At 42.1% G+C, this 18,030-nt stretch overlaps 1 protein-coding gene across 5 annotated transcripts in view; it reads left to right on the forward strand.

Annotated features, from left to right (window-relative positions):
• ECPAS (Ecm29 proteasome adaptor and scaffold) overlaps positions 1–18,030 on the forward strand; it is a 117,750-nt gene that overhangs the window by 75,089 nt on the left and 24,631 nt on the right. For all 5 annotated transcript variants that reach the window (XM_066367443.1, XM_066367441.1, XM_066367440.1 and 2 more), the window contains 11 exons: positions 1,651–1,774; positions 7,076–7,221; positions 7,642–7,696; positions 8,355–8,469; positions 9,148–9,216; positions 10,498–10,615; positions 10,903–11,070; positions 13,238–13,317; positions 13,931–14,036; positions 15,266–15,313; positions 16,387–16,508. In XM_066367443.1, the coding sequence (XP_066223540.1) occupies positions 1,651–1,774; positions 7,076–7,221; positions 7,642–7,696; positions 8,355–8,469; positions 9,148–9,216; positions 10,498–10,615; positions 10,903–11,070; positions 13,238–13,317; positions 13,931–14,036; positions 15,266–15,313; positions 16,387–16,508 (1,151 nt within the window). The remainder of the gene's footprint in view (positions 1–1,650; positions 1,775–7,075; positions 7,222–7,641; positions 7,697–8,354; positions 8,470–9,147; positions 9,217–10,497; positions 10,616–10,902; positions 11,071–13,237; positions 13,318–13,930; positions 14,037–15,265; positions 15,314–16,386; positions 16,509–18,030) is intronic.

Below are 18,030 nucleotides of genomic sequence, written 5' to 3' on the forward strand. Positions count from 1 at the left end.
TTTTTTTGTTTTTTAAAAATATTTTAGTATGGAAAATTTTAACACAAAAGTAAAGAGATAATATCATGGATCCCTATACTTCTATTTTTATTTCATTAAAAAATTTTTATGGCCCTGGCCCGTTGGCTCAGTGGTAGAGCGTTGGCCTGGCGTGCAGAAGTCCCTGGTTCAATTCCCGGCCAGGGCACACAGTTGCTCATCTGCTTCTCTACCCCTCCCCCTCTCCTTCCTCTCTGTCTCTCTCTTCCCCTCCCGCAGCTGAGGCTCCATTGGAGCAAAGATGGCCCGGGCGCTGGGGATGGCTCCTTGGCCTCTGCCCCAGGCCCTAGAGTGGCTCTGGTCGCAACAGAGCGACGCCCCAGAGGGGCAGAGCATCGCCCCCTGGTGGGCAGAGCGTCGCCCCTGGTGGGCATGCCGGGTGGATCCCGGTCGGGCGCATGTGGGAGTCTGTCTGACTGTCTCTCCCCGTTTCTAGCTTCAGAAAAATACAAAAAAAAAAAATTTTTTTTTTATATTTCTGGAATATTTAAAGTCCAGATAGTGTGTCATTCATTAGTGAGGTGAGGGGTTTGGGTTTTGTTTGTAATGCAACTCGTGAAAATGAGGCACATAAAATGAATCTCTGATATCAGATTCTCTGTGTTGAAATAGCTTTTTCTCAGTTTAGAGTTGCCAAGGGAAGCCTTTGAGCAGGGAAGCTGGGGTTGACGCCCTTACACCCCTTTTTCTCAGAGGAGCACTGACACCTCATCACGACTGGAGCCTTTGGTTCCCCCACGCGGCCTGCTCTGTATTCCTTGTGTCCCCGGTTGTCGATTCCTTCCTGGTCATGGTGCACACAGAACAGTGCCGGAGGGAACTACGACCTGGTTCCGTGTGGAGTCAGTGATTCATAATCGTGAAGCATGTCAAAACTTCGAAATCGAATTTTTAAAAATCGGAAAAACTTCTGTACAGAAGTTTCCCAGCATTTGATTTTTGAAACAATTTTAAACTTGCAGTGCAATTGTAAGAATAGTGTGAAGAACTCTCTTATATCCTTTATCCAGAGTTACCAAATTTTAACACTTTACCACATATGCTTTATTATTCTCTGTTTTTTCTGATCCATTTAAAAATAAAATCATATAATTTAAGATTGCAAAGAGGAGTTGTTAATAAATTACAGTGGCTGCTATTTATTGTTGCAGTCACTGGAAATGAGGTGTCCACCTGGAGCTTTCTGTACGGTCACCTCATTTAACCCTTCCAGCCAGACGAGGTGGGCGGTGGTATTATGCTCATACTACTCATGAGCAATTGAGACTGGGAGTTGGAGTAGGGCAGGCAGCTGGTGAGGCAGAGCGATGGTTTGCGCTGAGACCAGTGTGTGGCTTCAGTCGGTGCCTTCCACCCGGTGTCCTGCTTCCAGAGGTTCAAGTCATTGTGTTGTGGTTCTGTACTGGGCTGAGGGGTGCAACAGGGACTTGGAAAAAGATGTCCAAGTCACCCTTCCTTCTTCATTTCCTCACCCAGGTTAGTTGAAAGCAGTCCAGGCAAAAGCATGAAAAGGAAGCATGCTGAGAAACAGGGTATTAAGCAGCCTTTCCAGCAAATGGATGTTGTGGGAAGCGTTCTCTCTGATTCATGGCTCTGTTTCCTTCATTGCAGGCCAAGCAGATAGAACTCCAGTTCACTGTCGGCGAAGCCATCACCAGTGCTGCGATAGGGACCAGTTCCGTGGCCGCGCGAGACGCCTGGCTGGTGACCGAAGACGAGTACACCCCCCCTGCTGGTACCGCATGTTCAGCCAGTCCATTTGTAATCGTCAAGAACCTTCTTCTGTTCTCTGCATCAACATTGAACGCAGAAAAAATTATACATTCCATTTTAACTCTTTTTCAGATATTTGTATCTGTTTTAGTTTGATCTGGCCAAGAAAATAATTGGTTAAAGGAGAGTGAGCATGTCAGGAGTGAGAAGTTTTTTTAGTCCTTTGGCAAGCAAGCAGAGACTGAGCTCTGGGTTACACTCAAGTTTGTGTTCTTTTCATGAGGGTTGGTGTATTTAGCCAATTTTCTAAGTGTAGGCATAGCAGTTTCCAAATGATGTGTCCCATGATCCTTTAACACATGATGAAGCCTCGGTGTCCTCTGCTCACCACCAGGTGCCTCTGTACTGAAGGAACACCTGTCTTTAGGGACTGTGTAGTTGAGGAAGTGGGCAGTTTCTGATTTCTTTTATAGATCCTATGATGTCATAGGTCTTGTGGTTTGATTTGAATTTGGAATTGAAAATATACTGAATTATTTAAACAAGAACTTATTTTCTGTCTTTAAAACAAATGGAAAGTCATCAAGTTTTTATTTTCTCTGTCAGTTGAGAAAAGTAAAGAGTGTTCTCGTGGTAATGATTCCATTATGAATTGTATTCCATCATGAATATGTTAATTTAGTTGTTGTACTTAGTGTTATAGTTAACATTTAACACTGCTGTGATTTACCTGCTTCCTTGTTCGCCTATTGTTGCATTAGTTACCATGAAGAGATTTACAGGAAGTAGAGAACACACTTGTCCTCGCACTCTAATTAGGGGAACTGTGGCTTGATGGAAGCCGTGTAGAGTCAATTCTCTGAGGCTTCTCTTTGACAGCATATAAAGCAAGGTAAGGAAGAATTTGGATAGAAGGAAGAAGAAACTCCAGGAAGGGAAGTGATGGTTGTTAAGTAGGCAACCAGTCAGAAGTAGAAATTCTCATTTTGCATGTGAGAGGTGGTGCCAGAGGCTTAACAGAGCCAGGGCTCCAGCTGGAGAGTGGATTTGCTATGAGATGTGCTTCTGAGTCCATGGGTTTCTACCTAGTGACTTAAGCAAATGAAGGTTAATAGTGAGGTACCTAGGCCAGTCATCAGACTTCTCAACTTCCTCTGTGTTGCCTCAACTTTTCTTGGAACATTGGATCCTGGGCTTTTTGCTCATCCAAAAGAGTATCAAAATGTTCAGTAAGTGGGGAGGTTTTTCTGTCTTTAAATATTTAGGGAAAAGAAAACAAAATTTTGTGGAGAAATGGATGATGATGGATCTTGGATCTGAACAGTGATCATCTGTGTTCTGTTTGTCATTCTCAACTGTTTCTCAGCTGTTTGAATGTTTTTGTTACACTGCACTAATCCCGATTTGAATAGAAGGAACAGCATTTGAGAAGCTACTTAGGTCCTATTTCTTAGCCATTTTAGTATCTCAAGCATGTGACACAGTACCTGGCACATTGTGAGAATCTAATAAGGGCTTATTAATTTGGTCAGTGTTGTTGCCCAGATAGGAGAACTGGAGGCAGCTACAGTTGTGGTTATGGGGAAGTATCTGACTCTGAGAACTTGATTAATGTGACTAATGAGTAGCTTAGCACCTACTACCTCTTTCTATATCCAGGATTCCCATGTAAGTGCACATGTCCGCTGAGAGGGCTCTACCTTCTTCAGGCCTTTTCCAGACTTTGTGAGTTGGATTCTAGATCCTCTTTCTCTTAGGGTCCTCTCTTACCCATTTCATACTTTCTGAAATCTTTTACCTGTTCTTTTTTTTTTTTTTAGTTTAGTTTAGTTACCGGGTTACATTTTCACACAGGCCTTTAGTATATAGGCCACTCTTTCTTGCAACATTTTTCTCTTTGTTTTGCAAGACTGGTTTCCTTGGTTTTCTTCTTACCTCTGTTGGACTTCTCCTCTTTCTTCTTCACTGGCTCTTTTTCCTCTGCACCCCTAATTGGTGTTGGGGTATCCCATTTCACCCACACCTGCAGCTTTCTTCAGTACCTGTTGATGACCTCCAAAGTATATCTCCTTAGAACCATTGTCTGCCACTGCCGAGCTGTATTGCCAACAGTTTGTCAGGATTTTCAGACAGAGGTCCCATAGGCATCAGTGTTTCTGTGTGTCTAAACCTGAAATTATCTTTCCTTCCTCCTCTCCCCTTCTGTAGCGGTTTGCCTTCTTTATTCCCTAAAGCCATTCTCTCTCTCTATCCATATCCCAACTAATGCTAACACTATTTCTATGCCATTTCCTAAACCCAGTGCAGGCAGGGAAGGGAAACTGTCCCAGACTGAGGCTAAGGAGAGATCAGAGTTAATGACAACTGGAAGGGGAGGAGCCCAAGAGGGAACCGAGAAGAGAGGTTGAGAAGTGTTTGCAGGAAGGCTCGGCTCAGCTTGGAATGCCTGCATGGAGTGGATTAGGGGATGAGTGACTAGTTAGTTTTCAAGGTGGTAGTTCTTTGTTTTCATTTTACAAATAATCCAAATGTGTTGTCTTACCTTTTCTATTTCAGATAGTGATAAATCTACAATTTTGTTTTCTTTAAAATAAGTGATTTCCTAAGACCCTTTTGAAGCTATTTTCCCTGGAAACAAAGTAATTTGTCTACTTGTAAATTTTTTTCATAGCCACCGGGCATTAAGTAATAAATTAGTTCAGTATATATTTATTGAGTGCTTAGTATGAGCCAGGTACAGTTCTAGGTGCAAGAATGATTAAACAGTCAAATTCTCTCATGGAGCGTACATTGTAGTGGGGGATTTGGCAAGAAGCAGTGTAAGTTAAGGGAAACATACAACATGCTAAATGGTAGTGAGTGCTGCCCTGGCCGGATAGCTCGGTGAGTTTGACGTCGTCCTGATATGCAAGGGTTGTGAGTTTGATCCCCAGTCAGGGCACATACAGGAACAGGTTGATGTTTCTGTCTGTCTGTATCTCTCCCCCTCCTCTCTCTCTAAAATCAATCAAAAAATTAAAAATATTTAATTGGTGATAAGTGCTGTGGGGAAAAGTAAAGCAGAAAAAGTGGTAGATAAAATGTGGGCAGTCATTTTGGTGCAGAGGGCACCTCTTCTCAGGAAGGTGTTTTACAGTGAAGACCTGAAGAGGGTAAGGAGGGAGCAGTGTGGATGTCTTGGGGAAGAGCAGTCCGTGCAGAAGCAGTGGCATTTGCAAAGGCTCTGAAGCATGAATGTGTTTGAGGCCAGTGGGACTGGAACAGAGTATGTGAGGAGACAGGGGTCAGAGATGAGGTCAGAGGGGTGGTGCAAAGCCAGATCACGAGGAGATTGTGGGCCATTGTGGAACCTTTGAGAGGAAGCCATTGCAGAACTGTGAACTGAGGAGACTCCTGATTGGACTTATACTTTGGAAGGTCCATTCTAGAGCTGTGTAGAAAGTAGATCAAGCTGGGCAAGGACAGAGCAAGGAGGACAGCTGGGAGGCTATTGCAGAGTTCCAGGTGAGAGGGAATGGTGGTAGCATGGAGTCAGTGAAAAATGGATGCTTACAGAAACTTGAAAGTTGTGCCAGTAGGATTTCCTGTTGGATAGGATGTGAAGTGTTGGAGGAGTCAGGGCTGACTTGGAAGTTTTTGCCGTGAGCAGCTAGCAGGATGGAGTCACTCCTTAAGCTGGGGAGGCCGTGGGAGATGGCTTCGGTGGAGTGGTGCGGGGAGGGCAGAAACGCTGCCTACTCATCCAGTTGGATGGATGAGTATGGAATTTTGAGGAGTTCCAGGTTGCAAGGTATTTAGGAGGATCATGTAAAGATAGCATTTAAAGCCATGAACCTAGATATGATCCCTAAGGGAGCAAGCAGGTAAAGAGAAGCCCAACAAAGGAGCTCGGGGGTTCCCCAGAGTTCAGGTTTGGTAGTTGATAAATAGGCGCCCTTGAAAAGGAGACTCTGAAATAGGGGTCCTGGAAGCAAAGTGAAAAAAATCGGTGAAGAGGTGTGTGGTGGGGGTGGATGGGCAGTCAACTGCCCATCTGTACCGCTGGCAGATCAGTTAGGATGAGAAGCAAGAGGTAGTCATTGAAGTTAGCAACAGGGTGGTAATTGCTGCCTCGTACAAGTAATTTTTTTTTTTTTTTTTTTGTATTTTTCTGAAGCTGGAAACGGGGAGAGACAGACAGACTCCCACATGTGCCCGACCGGGATCCACCCGGCACGCCCACCAGGGGCGACGCTCTGCCCACCAGGAGGCGATGCTCTGCCCCTCCGGGGCGTCGCTCTGCCGCGACCAGAGCCACTCTAGCGCCTGGGGCAGAGGCCAAGGAGCCATCCCCAGCGCCCGGGCTGTCATTGCTCCAATGGAGCCTTGGCTGCGGGAGGGGAAGAGAGAGACAGAGAGGAAGGAGGGGGTGGGGGTAGAGAAGCAAATGGGCGCTTCTCCTGTGTGCCCTGGCCGGGAATCGAACCCTGGTCCCCCGCACGCCAGGCCGACGCTCTACCGCTGAGCCAACCGGCCAGGGCCTACAAGTAATTTTTATGGAGTAGAAAAGGTGAAAACCTGGTTTTTGAATGGGTTCAGCAGAAAGTAACAGGAGAGAAAAATGTAGACTGAGTAGAGAGAACTATTTTGAAATGCTTTAATGTAGAGCCGCGGTTCTCAACTAGAAGAGAAAGATGTTGCCCCACAGGAGACATTTGGTAATGTCAGGACATGTGAGCAGGGTCAGTGCAATGGCTCTCCAGTGCTTGTGGGTCCCAGATACTGCTAAATCAGGACGGCTCCCCACAACCAGCTGTCTGGCCTAGACTGGCAGTGGTGTTGACTTTGGGAACCCCGAGGTAATACAGGAAAGGAGATAAATGGCATAGTTGCTGTAGGGGAAAGGGAAGCAAAAAAAGTTGATTTATGTGCTCGTTTTTTTAGAGGGGAATGGGAAAGACAGAGCAGAGAAAGAAAAGAGAGTGGGGAGAATGTTTTTCTAAATACTTAGTTTTTAAAGAGAAGTTTTAGGCTCACAGCAGAGTTAATAGGAAGGTACAGAGGTTTCCCGTAGGTGCCCTGCCCCTGCATAATGCATAGCTTCCCCCCTTATGGGGATAATTTTTCATTCTAGGGAACTGAACTTACCTGAGTACCTTTGAAAGGTAGGTTCTGACATGAATAATTCTCAGTTCCTTCAGCACTTGATTTAAATACCTTAGTCGTTTAGATTTTAATGTTATGTGATTATTTTATTGAGTAAATGTTGATTAATATTTATTTTATTCAGGAAACTATATTCAGTTATTTTAATTTCTTCTTATCATTCTTTGCTTTCCCCCAGGAGCCAGAGTGAATGATGTGGTCCCCTGGGTGTTGGATGTGATTTTGAATAAGCAAATCGTCAGCCCCAACCCACACGTGCGGCAGGCGGCCTGCGTTTGGCTCCTCTCCCTTGTGAGGAAGCTAAGTAGCCATGAAGAAGTGAAGGTGAGCCGTGCGGCAGGTGTGATCAGTGCTCCCAGAGAGGCCGCTGTGTAATACTCACAACTGAAGGGTGGCAGGAAGGAAAGTGTACGAAGGTGTGAGGGTCACTAACTAATGTAATAGCCGATGTGTTGAAGTAGGCTGTGCGTGAGGGAATGAAGGGTGGCAGCCTGGTACATGCTGGCTGGACGATGGTTCTGAACCAGGAGGCATACAGCCAGAATGGCGGTGCGGATGGGGAGGCTCAGACTGTGCTCGGACTGCCTGCTGGCCGCCCTCGTAGAGGAGAGCGAGAGCACGGCAGGGCTTGTGACCGCCTTGTGGCCTACGGTTTCATAGGTGTTGTGTGTCCTGAGGGCAAGATTCTTAGTCACCCGCAGAGCTAGAGTTTCAGTTTTCTCAGTGCCTTTTTTCTTCTTTCAGTCTCATCTTAAAGAAATTCAGAGCGCATTTGTGTCCGTTTTGTCAGAAAATGATGGTAAATATTTGACTTCCAAACTTCGTATTTCAAATTTTGGAGAAAAATATATTAATGAACATGAAAGAAGGATACAGAAAACTTGATCCTTATTTATTTTCTAAGTAAATCACACTCTTCAGTTTTTAATTTATAAATGGAGCTGAGGCCTTCTTTAACTTTAGTTCCTTCTACTAAATAATAGCTTCCTTCTACTTCCGGTTCCTTTCCTCTTTATGATCTAAGCCAGGAGAGAGCAAAGATATGTGTGGGAGGCATTTATAGTAGCTTAAGTTTTATAAATTATTTAAACATAATGGCCTTGTGTTGACTTTCCATCTAAAGAAAATTGGATGTGGTTGTATTGAAATGCCATGAGGCTGTCTGCCCCTCACGTGCAGCCGGGGTCATCCATCCCGTTGCCATGCGCTGCGCACTGAGGCCCAGCAGTGTTGACGTGGCTTGTGCGTTGGATCTTCTGTGAATGTAGTCCTCATTTAAGAGACTTTTGGGGGCCATGTCATTGAGATGATTTAAACATTTTTAACGAAATAGGTTATATATATCTTTACTTTGATATTATTTTGGGTTAATGTGACAAGTTTTTAAAAATTTCAACTTGACAGCCACTACACAAAATTTTCTTTAAGTAATATTATTTTGTCTGACTTTTGTGCAGAGCTTAGCCAAGATGTTGCTTCCAAAGGCCTTGGATTGGTGTATGAACTGGGCAATGAACAAGATCAACAGGAATTGGTTTCTACACTTGTAGAAACACTTATGACTGGCAAAAGGTATGGTGAACCTGAAAAGCTTAGAATCAAACACGTTGTGTGAGTTTTGCACATGCTGAGAATATGTAGTGCAAGAAGGAAAATTCCGCTTTTTTATATTTCTGTTCATTAAACCTTTTCTAAATTGCAAGTCAGTTATTGTTATGCTGTGGCTAGCAGTTTAATTATCCAGCATATACTGTTTAGAAGCCTGCCAGTATGTCAGATTTTGAAAATTAAATGATCTCAGGACATTTAAAGAATTGGGTTACAAAAATACTGTGATTTCTGTTGGCTAAATAGAAATGCAGATATGGAGAGGAAGCTTGCCTCTCACTCAATGTCTGATCTGAGTATGCAAGAGGACATCATTCTCATTCTTGTAATTGAATTGCTTGCTGTTTCATGTTGCCTTCCTTGTAGAAAGGATAGTTTTTAATGTGAGGTCACATTTTATTCTGTGCAACTTTGTATTGGATGTCTTTTATATTGGGGTTTATTTATTTGTTTATTCTAGACTTCATTTTACAAAATTCTTAGGCTGATGGAAAGGAGAAGTCAGCTTTGACATCTTGCACTTGAAGCTACTTGACAGGGAATTTGATTTTATCGCTTTGCAGATGAAATGTATCAATTAGTTTGAATGCTGCTATGAAAAATTTGAGTCTAATTTAAATTTTTAATGTTGTTTTGTTTTAGAACTAAACATGAAGTTTCTGGAGAGACTGTGGTATTTCAAGGGGGAGGTCTTGGCAAAACACCTGATGGGTAAGTGGGAAATCCATTGATCAGTCATCGTGGACATCTTTAGTTTGAAGAGAGCACTCACAAAGTTGATTTCCATCCTCCTAGAAAATGTGTCAGTGGAAGAAAAAAACTTCTGTGGGAGAAGCCTAGTGTTATAGATTGGGTTTCCTGGGAAACAGCCTCTGAAGTGGAAATTAGATTAGTGTGCTAGCCGGTTATTATAGAGTGCCCCCCCCCAATCATCACCCTGGGGGGCAAGGAAGCTGAATGGGACCAGTGGCCCCAGGGGAGCTGACCTACTACTATCAGCACTTAAGCAGATGCTGACCTTGGGAGGAGCTCTGGAGCTGGCCTTGGATGGCCCTGTAGAGTTTCTTGCCTTGAGGGGCCAGGCCTTTATGTTATCGGCCTCGCCATTGCTGGTGGGCTGCTCTGGGAGGGGACCTGGCCTTGGACGAGGAAAGTTCTGTCAGCTCCCACCCAGTGAACCCCAGGGTGAGGGAGGCAGTCTGGCAGCATAGCTGGGCATCCTCTGCACCTAGTGTTTGGGGAGGTTCTAGGGGACTTGGGGTCTTAGAGTTGTCAATTGAGCATTTCCAATTAATTCCTAGAGCCTTACCTCCTTTGTTGTTACTCCATTGTGGTCACATTTGCTTTTCCTCTAAGAAATCCTCAGGTAAAGCTGTGTGGCTTGCTGGGCCTGGCTGGGGGCCTGTGGGGACCAGGCTGGGGGCTAGGCTGCAGGGTCATCTGCAGCCTCAGAAAACAGCCATTTGCTCTGTCCTTGCTGTTCTCTCCTAGGGCACTGTTTTCACATCCCAAAGTAGTTCCCATTTCCTCACTCACCCTCGAAACTCTGAAGTTGTTAAAAAGTGCTCACTCTTTACAGATTAACTAACACAAACAGCCAAGTATTTGAGAGATGTTATTACCAGGGTTGGTGTGCTCTAGCTAGAAATGACTGAGGGAAGACAAGTTACTTCAAGTCAGTCCCATGATTGTGAGAGATCCGTGCACAATGTAATGAAGAATCACGCGCTGCCTTCCGGGTGGGGGGCTTCACCTCCATGAGAGCTGCAGGCGTGTTGAGGCTGTTTACCAGCATTATTGATTATTGAATTAGGTGACTCCTTATATTCTTTTAATCTGGTTCTCTGCCTCTGTTGTGATGAGATAACTCAGAACTGCACATTGAGTGGAAACATGATTTTAAGTTGTCCTAGTCATATAGGGGATGTAATTTTCATTAGGCCAGAGACAGAGTGATACATTATTCATACCTTTTGTTTGTTTGTTTCCAAGCCAGGGCCTTTCTACATACAAGGAGCTTTGTTCTCTCGCCAGTGATCTTAGCCAGCCAGATCTGGTGTATAAATTTATGAATTTAGCCAACCATCATGCAATGTGGAACTCTAGGAAGGTAAGTTACTATCACTGGACAGTTTTTATTTTTTACTTTCCTCCCAAACCAAATCTGTTCCATTGGTGAACAGTGATTGATGTGCAGTGTGTTTTGTGCAAGTCTGTGATTAGAGAGTCAGACCACCACACGGCTGCTGTCTTGATGGGTAAAGCTGGGGCACTCAGGAAATGAGGCGTGATCCAGGGACAAGTTTGGGAGGGAGAGTTCTGTGATCGTCATATGCTGAATATGTTAATATTTTACTGCAACAGATGTGTCTGACCCACCTCGTCTTATTTTTTAAGGGTGCTGCCTTTGGCTTTAATGTGATCGCTGCCCGAGCCGGAGAGCAGCTGGCGCCTTTCCTGCCTCAGCTGGTGCCTCGTCTCTATCGTTACCAGTTTGACCCTAACCTGGCCATTCGACAGGCCATGACGAGCATCTGGAACGCGTTGGTCACTGACAAATCCACGGCAAGTCTCTGGGAACCCCTTGTCGAAGATATGTACCGGACTTCAACCCAGTGCCTGTCTCTCTTTCTTACTTTGTATACTTATTTGTTTAAACAGATAAAAATTCTTTTTTTTCTTGCTTGCTTTCTTCTTTCAGTTTCAAATATGGTCATGACAACATATATTGAAATCTCAAAAATGAAAGCAATCTAAATTGTCCGTTGGGTGGCGGGTGAGGAAATGGCAGTGTGTTCCCACGAGCGGAGTGCTGTGTGTTGGTAGGTACCAGAGGTGCAGTGGAGAACACAGCAGCTCATGCTTCTGCCTTCAGGGAGGTGACTTAGTTGAGGAAATAGACAGGAAGCAGGCAATTTCCATTTGGTTTTTCTCTCTTGGTTTTCTGTCATCTGGCTACTTCCTGTACTCTTTTCCACTCTTAGATAGTAGGACTCTCCACTCCAGCCTTGCCTCTGAGGACCTTTTACTCTCTCAACTTTATCATTCTAGATGAGCTCATTAGTTCCAGGGCATTTCTAGTGATGGTTCCCAATTTTATATTCTTGGCTTAGACTAGACTTGTGCTTCTGACTTGCATGTTTAACTGTTGCTTGACATTTTAACTTCGATGTTATTTCAAGAGACTTAGATTTAGTATGTCTAGAATAGGACTTGAAAAGACAACCCTCCCTCTCTGTTCTCAGCACTCCTTCATTTACTCAAGCCACAAAACTCACTGTCATCCTTGTGAATTTTTTCTGTTTTATCCCCACCCACAACTGAATCCAGTGGCATATTCTGTTGATTCTGCTTCCAGAGTATTCCTTGAACCCATTCTCTTCTTGATTTTTTCATGAGGAACAGGTTGTTATCTTTCTTGTCTCTTTGCCTTCCTTCACTTAATTATCAGCAGTAAAGGTGATTTTTAAAAAATGCAAAGTGGATGGTGCCATTTTGGGTTGGAAACCCTTTAGTGACTTCAGAATTCACTTTAAATAAATTTATGATCCTTATTATACCTTTTCAGTTCCTGCACCTGCTGTGGGCCCTTCCTCTCTCTTTAGTCTGGTTGTAGGTTGAGTGTGTTCCTGTTCGTGGTGGTAGATACTCAGGGGTCCCCCTGAAAGGTGACTGAGTCATTTGCTCTAGGAAGTTATTTGGTACCACTGGCTCAGTCAGGACCTAATAGGGCCGTCTGCTTTATAATCTGAGTTCAGGGCCTGAGGCCTAAGCTCTCAAGTGTTATCTCTGTATGAGTGAAAGGTAAAGTCACAGATGTGGATGGTGATCACTGTGGAGAATGTTGAGAGAAGTGGCTATAGAAAGACATTTTTTTGTTAAATCTTAGGTGAGTTTATTCCTCTGTCTTGGTGTTCTTACATATAGGTGAGGCTAACAAACCTCTTTTACATGAGTAAAGGGGGAAAAGCTGTAAGTTCTGAGGTTCTCTGGATCAGCACTGAGACGGAGTCCGCCTTCAGCTGGTCATTACCAGATTGACAAGTGTATATAAGAAGAGATAGGCTTAAGAGGTTAAAGTCATCTTTGTTTCTGAGCAGTTATAATATTTCTTTATGTGCTAGACCCGGTACAGGATACCAGAGAGGCAAAGACAAGTGAGACATTGTCCTCTCTTGAGCTCTCACTGTGATGGAGCAGCACAGTTATCATGAGGACTGACACGTACTTAAGAATGTGCTGCAGGAACACAGAGGGGAGTAGGCCAGTCTTTTCTGTGAATGTGACGCTTAATTTGAAACTTGAAGGACAAGATTCGTTAGTTAAGCAAGTAGGAGATGGATGGAGGTCATAGTCGTAGAGGTTGTATGTGCCAAGAAATGGTTGTGAGACAGAACATGGACCTTTGGAGCTGGGTGAGTCACAGAGGACTTCTTATTTATGTCCAGGTGATTGGACTTTATTCTCGTGCACTGAGGAAATGAGAGGGCCAAGTGTGCATTTTAGGTGATTAGTCTGACAGCATTTAGTAACCAAAGTGAGGAGAGAATCATGGACTGAGAGGCCCAGAGTGATATCCAGTCTCTTACATACAGAAACATGGTCAGGCGCTTGAGAGAGGGGATAATTTTGATTATGATAGATTTTGCATTTTTACACTCGATCTTAGCCAAAAGACTGAGACGTGAGAGATTTTGCGTTTTTGATTTTATCTTTTTACTTTTGTCATTAGGTGGATAAGTATTTGAAGGAAATTCTTCAAGATTTGGTAAAGAATCTCACCAGTAATATGTGGCGAGTTCGAGAATCCAGGTACCATTTTTGGAAATACAAAACTAGTTAAATGCAATTCAATTATTTTTTCTTCAAGTTTCCAAGTTTTATACTTTGTGCCAAAGGAGTAAATTAAAGCTACTAAAAAGCATATTTTGGTTGGATTAGACAGTTATTATTATTTAAATATTTAAACTCTAGTCAGTGGTTTTTCTAAGATGTCTTAGTTTTTATAAGTATGAAATTGAAAAAGTAGATGGCCACTTGATAAATTATTAGACATCAAGATATATGCTCTCATGGCTTTGTTAGAGGAGGATTTATGTGTACATACCTAATTTATAGTCAGTGCCTGCTGTATGCTTGGCAGAGTGCTAAGTCCTGGGGGTACACTGCTAAGTGAAAAAATGATGCATCGTCTCAGAGTGATTGTATCGTAGTTGTAGGAGACAGACATTTGATGACTGTAAATGCCATTTGTCTGGGTATATTCAAGGCACCAAGGTGAGACTAGTCATTGTTCTCTTTAGTTGGGGTAAGGTTAGGACTCAACAGATAGGCAGAATCTATATTCTTGTTTGATATGAATGTTTCAGAGTAAAATATTGAGCTTTCTTAATCATATATTTGAAACCAAATTGTTTATTTTCAGCTGTTTGGCTCTGAATGATATATTGAGAGGAAGACCCCTAGATGACATCATTGATAAACTTCCAGAAATTTGGGAAACTCTTTTTAGAGTACAAGATGATATAAAGGTAAAAATCATTATTTATAGAATAGCTTAAACTGAAATTGTTAAAATTTGTATGGTTGTATATTTTAAAATTCAGTATCCAAACAATTTATTTATTTATTTATTTGTTTATTTATTTATTTATTTTAGTGAAGTGAGAGGTAGGGAGGCAGAGAGATGGAATCCCACATGCACCCTGACTGGGATCCACCTGGCAAGCCCCCTACAGGGTGATGCTCTGCCCATCTGGGGCTGCTGCTCCGTTGCTCGGCAACTGAGCCATCTCAATGCCTGAGGAGAGGCCATGGAGCTATCCTAAGCGCACAGGGCCAGCTTGCTCAAACTTTTTGAGCCATGGCTGCTGGAGGGGAAGAGAGAGATAGTGATAGAGAGAAGGAGGAGGGGAAAGGGTGGAAAAGTAGATGGTCGCTTCTCCTGTGTGTCCTGACTGGGAATCAAACCCGGGACTTCCATATGCCAGGCTGATGCTCTACCGTTGAGCCAACTGGCCAGGGTCAATATCCAGATAATTTTTAAAGACTGCAAGTCCTTCCCAAAGTTTAAGTCTTGATGTGTCTGTGAATTTGCAAGGTTGGGCATCTTTAGATCTAAATTGAATTGACTTTTTAAAAAAGGTGGTTACTGACTAACTTTCTTTCAGTAGAGATCTCATGGTATTGATTAGGAACAGATAACAGTTTAGAAATAATTCAGAATTTCTCTACTTTGAAAAGTTTCATAAATTGGATCAGTCATTCCCAAATAATGTGACCAATTCCTCTGAATTTTTCCTGGGTAATATAAATTTTAGATATTTTAATATGTTATCACTAAAATTAGCATTTCAGTTTTGCCTTTTATTGTTTATTCATTAGAGATTTTTTTTAGGTCCCTTAGAATCCTCACAAATATACTTGCTTTTATAATACATTTAGTTTCTAAACTAAATGTTATATATAGTAGTCATATTTTTGTAAGGTCAAAATAGGTCATACCTAATTTAAAGTAGATAAGTAAACAAGCATATGTGTGTGTGTGTGTGTGTGTGTATAATATATATCTATAATACATATATGTATTATAGAAACATATTCTATAGTAATATGTTCCCTGGTGGGCAAAGAGCCTAATGAAACACTATTTTTCGCCTGGTACTGAAGTAGGACGTTTCACTGATCTCTGTCGAGCCAGAGGCAGTTACGCATTATGGAAAGAAACTAACTTTTATGATGCCACTTTTCTCACTTTTAGGAATCTGTACGAAAAGCAGCAGAACTAGCTCTGAAAACTCTGAGCAAGGTGAAAACTCTTATCTTACCTTGGGGGTGAAATGGGACAGGGTTCTAAGTAACTGCGGTAATGACTTATTTTTCATCATATAAAATGAAATTTAGTTGCAGAAATTTAATTGGTGTCATGTTATAGTTCATTGTTCTTACAATGAATGAAAAACTGGTGCTGTTACACTAGAATACCTATTAGTATTTTTAATGAATATATCTCTGATCTTTTAAATGGTGAGCTTTTTTGGGATCTTTGTATAAGGCAGTGGTAGTCAACCTGGTCCCTACCATCCACTAGTGGGCGCTCCAGCTGTCATGGTGGGCGGTAGTGGAGCAACCAAAGTATAAATAGAAAGATAGATTTAACTAGAGTAAGTTGTTTTATGAAGATTTATTCTGCCAAACTTAGCGAAAATCCGACATAAAGTACCTGGTAAGTAATTATTATTATATGCTTTAACTTGCTGTAACTCTGCTTTATAAATTTTATAAAGTAAAATTACTTCCCTACTTTATAAATCACCATTACTGTGGAACCAGTGGGTGGTTAGAAAATGTTACTACTAACAGAGATACAAAAGTGGGCGGTAGGTATAAAAAGGTTGACTACCCCTGATATAAGGTACGACTTTTATTTGACACTGGAGAACACATTACTCATTTAGATTAAGCAACATCTGATTTTCCTCTTTATTATTGCTGTGTTTTTGTGTTAATCTGTCCTTGTATATGAGTTTGGAAAGTTTTTTGAAACTAGTTTTCCATTTGAACTTGATTTTGTGATATATAGGGGATTTAATACATTCTAGGTTATATTGTTAAATACTTTCTTATAAATGTTCTCATTTCATCTTCATTGGTTTCCTATTTCACAAATTAGAAGGCTAAAGCTTAGAAAGTAAAATGCATTACCAAATTATCCATTTGGTTTATTGAAAGACATAGGGCTCAATCCTAGATCTCATTCCTCCATTTCTTTCTGTAGTGCCATAGAAAGTGGATTCACTAATCCTTTTCTGTGGATGTGGGAAGTAGGAAGTGTTGAGTGAAGGGTCAGTTTCACTAATTTCTCTCTTCTTGGTGTGTAAGGTTTGTGTGAAAATGTGTGACCCTGCCAAAGGAGCAGCTGGCCAGAGAACCATTGCAGCCCTTCTGCCTTGCCTTCTGGACAAAGGAATGATGAGTCCTGTGACAGAAGTTCGAGCCCTCAGGTGTGACTCAGCTGATGAAATGAACATTTTGGGTTTACTTAGTTCCTAGTCATTTAGTAGAATTTGGTTTCTTTGGTAGATTTGAATGTATGGAAAATGAGTTAAGGAGAACCCAAAATAACCCAAGAAGGAACACTTGTTAAAAGACCTGGAACATTTTCACAGGAACATTTTCATGGGAATCTTGCTTTTGACCAGCATTTTGCCATTTAGCCTCAACCTTGAGTAGAGTGTTCTTAAAAAAATTTCACTGGTCTGTACCCAGCAAACACATCTTCCTGTTGTGCCACGGGCCCTTGGGAGCTCGCTTGTTGGTTGTACCATTTCGTAACATTGCAGAACTTAAACCTAAACTGTTTATTAGGTTAAAATAAATTGTCTACCACCTGCAGTAATTAAATATTAAAAGAATACACTTAATCCATTTAGACATAAATCGCTGTTTTAAGTTAAAATCAACAGAGAAGGATCCAGTTTGTATTTTTTTTTGTTTGTTTTTAAGCTAAAATTCTATCTAGGAACTTTATTCCGTTTTTATTTCACTCTTAAAATAAGTTTAAATCGATTGTACAACAGTATTTCATCATAACCACATAGTTGATGAGGCATTTTTTTTTTCCAGAAGGATTCACCTAACAAATGCAAAGGAATGATAAAATTAGGATGTCATTGTTTTACTATCCTCAGTAAAATAATCTAGGCAGTGATCATTAGTGGCTCCTAAATCCACTGGTGAAATGCTGATGGGGAACTTTATAATGAATGAATGGTTCAAGCTAACCAAACTTGACTCCACCGATCACTTCAAACAGTGCACAAAAGAGGAGCAGACGTTATGTGCATTCTGCTGTGACGGAACACGACATGCACAGCACCAGCTGTGGAAGATTCTAATTTTTGAAACAATTGAACCTGAACTTGATTTAGCTTGCAGATCTGTACAAGAAACAGAGAAACATGTTAAGTGACACCATCAGGATGCAATCAGTGAGGTCAAATAAATTATAAGAAAAAAGAGGAGGGAGGACTCTGTTAAAAAAAAAATTCAAGAAATGTAGTAGCCTGACCAGGCGGTGGTGCAGTCGATAGAGTGTTGAACTGGGATGCGGAGGACCCAGGTTCGAAACTCCGAGGTCTCTGACTTGAGCACAGGCTCATCCGGCTTGAGTGTGGACTCACCAGCTTTAGCGCGGGGTTGCTGGCTTGAGTGTGGGATCATAGACATGATCTCATGGTTGCTGGCTTGAAGCCAAAGGTCACTGGCTTGAGCAAGGGATCACTCTCTCTGCTGTAGCCCCCCAGTCAAGGAACATATGAGAAAGCAATCAATGAACAACAAAGGAAAAGCAATGAAGAACTGATGCTTCTCATCTCTCCCTTCCTGTCTGTCTGTCCCTATCTGTCTCTCTCTTTGTCTCTCCTTCTGTCTCTGTCATCCCCTCCCAAAATGTAGTAGTAAATTGCCGCATGTGAATGGACCTGGATCTGATTTCAGCAAACACTTAAACAAAATTGTGAAATA

The sequence above is a fragment of the Saccopteryx leptura genome, chromosome 2 (assembly GCF_036850995.1).
Source record: "Saccopteryx leptura isolate mSacLep1 chromosome 2, mSacLep1_pri_phased_curated, whole genome shotgun sequence".
In the NCBI taxonomy this organism is placed as follows: Eukaryota; Metazoa; Chordata; class Mammalia; order Chiroptera; family Emballonuridae; genus Saccopteryx; species Saccopteryx leptura.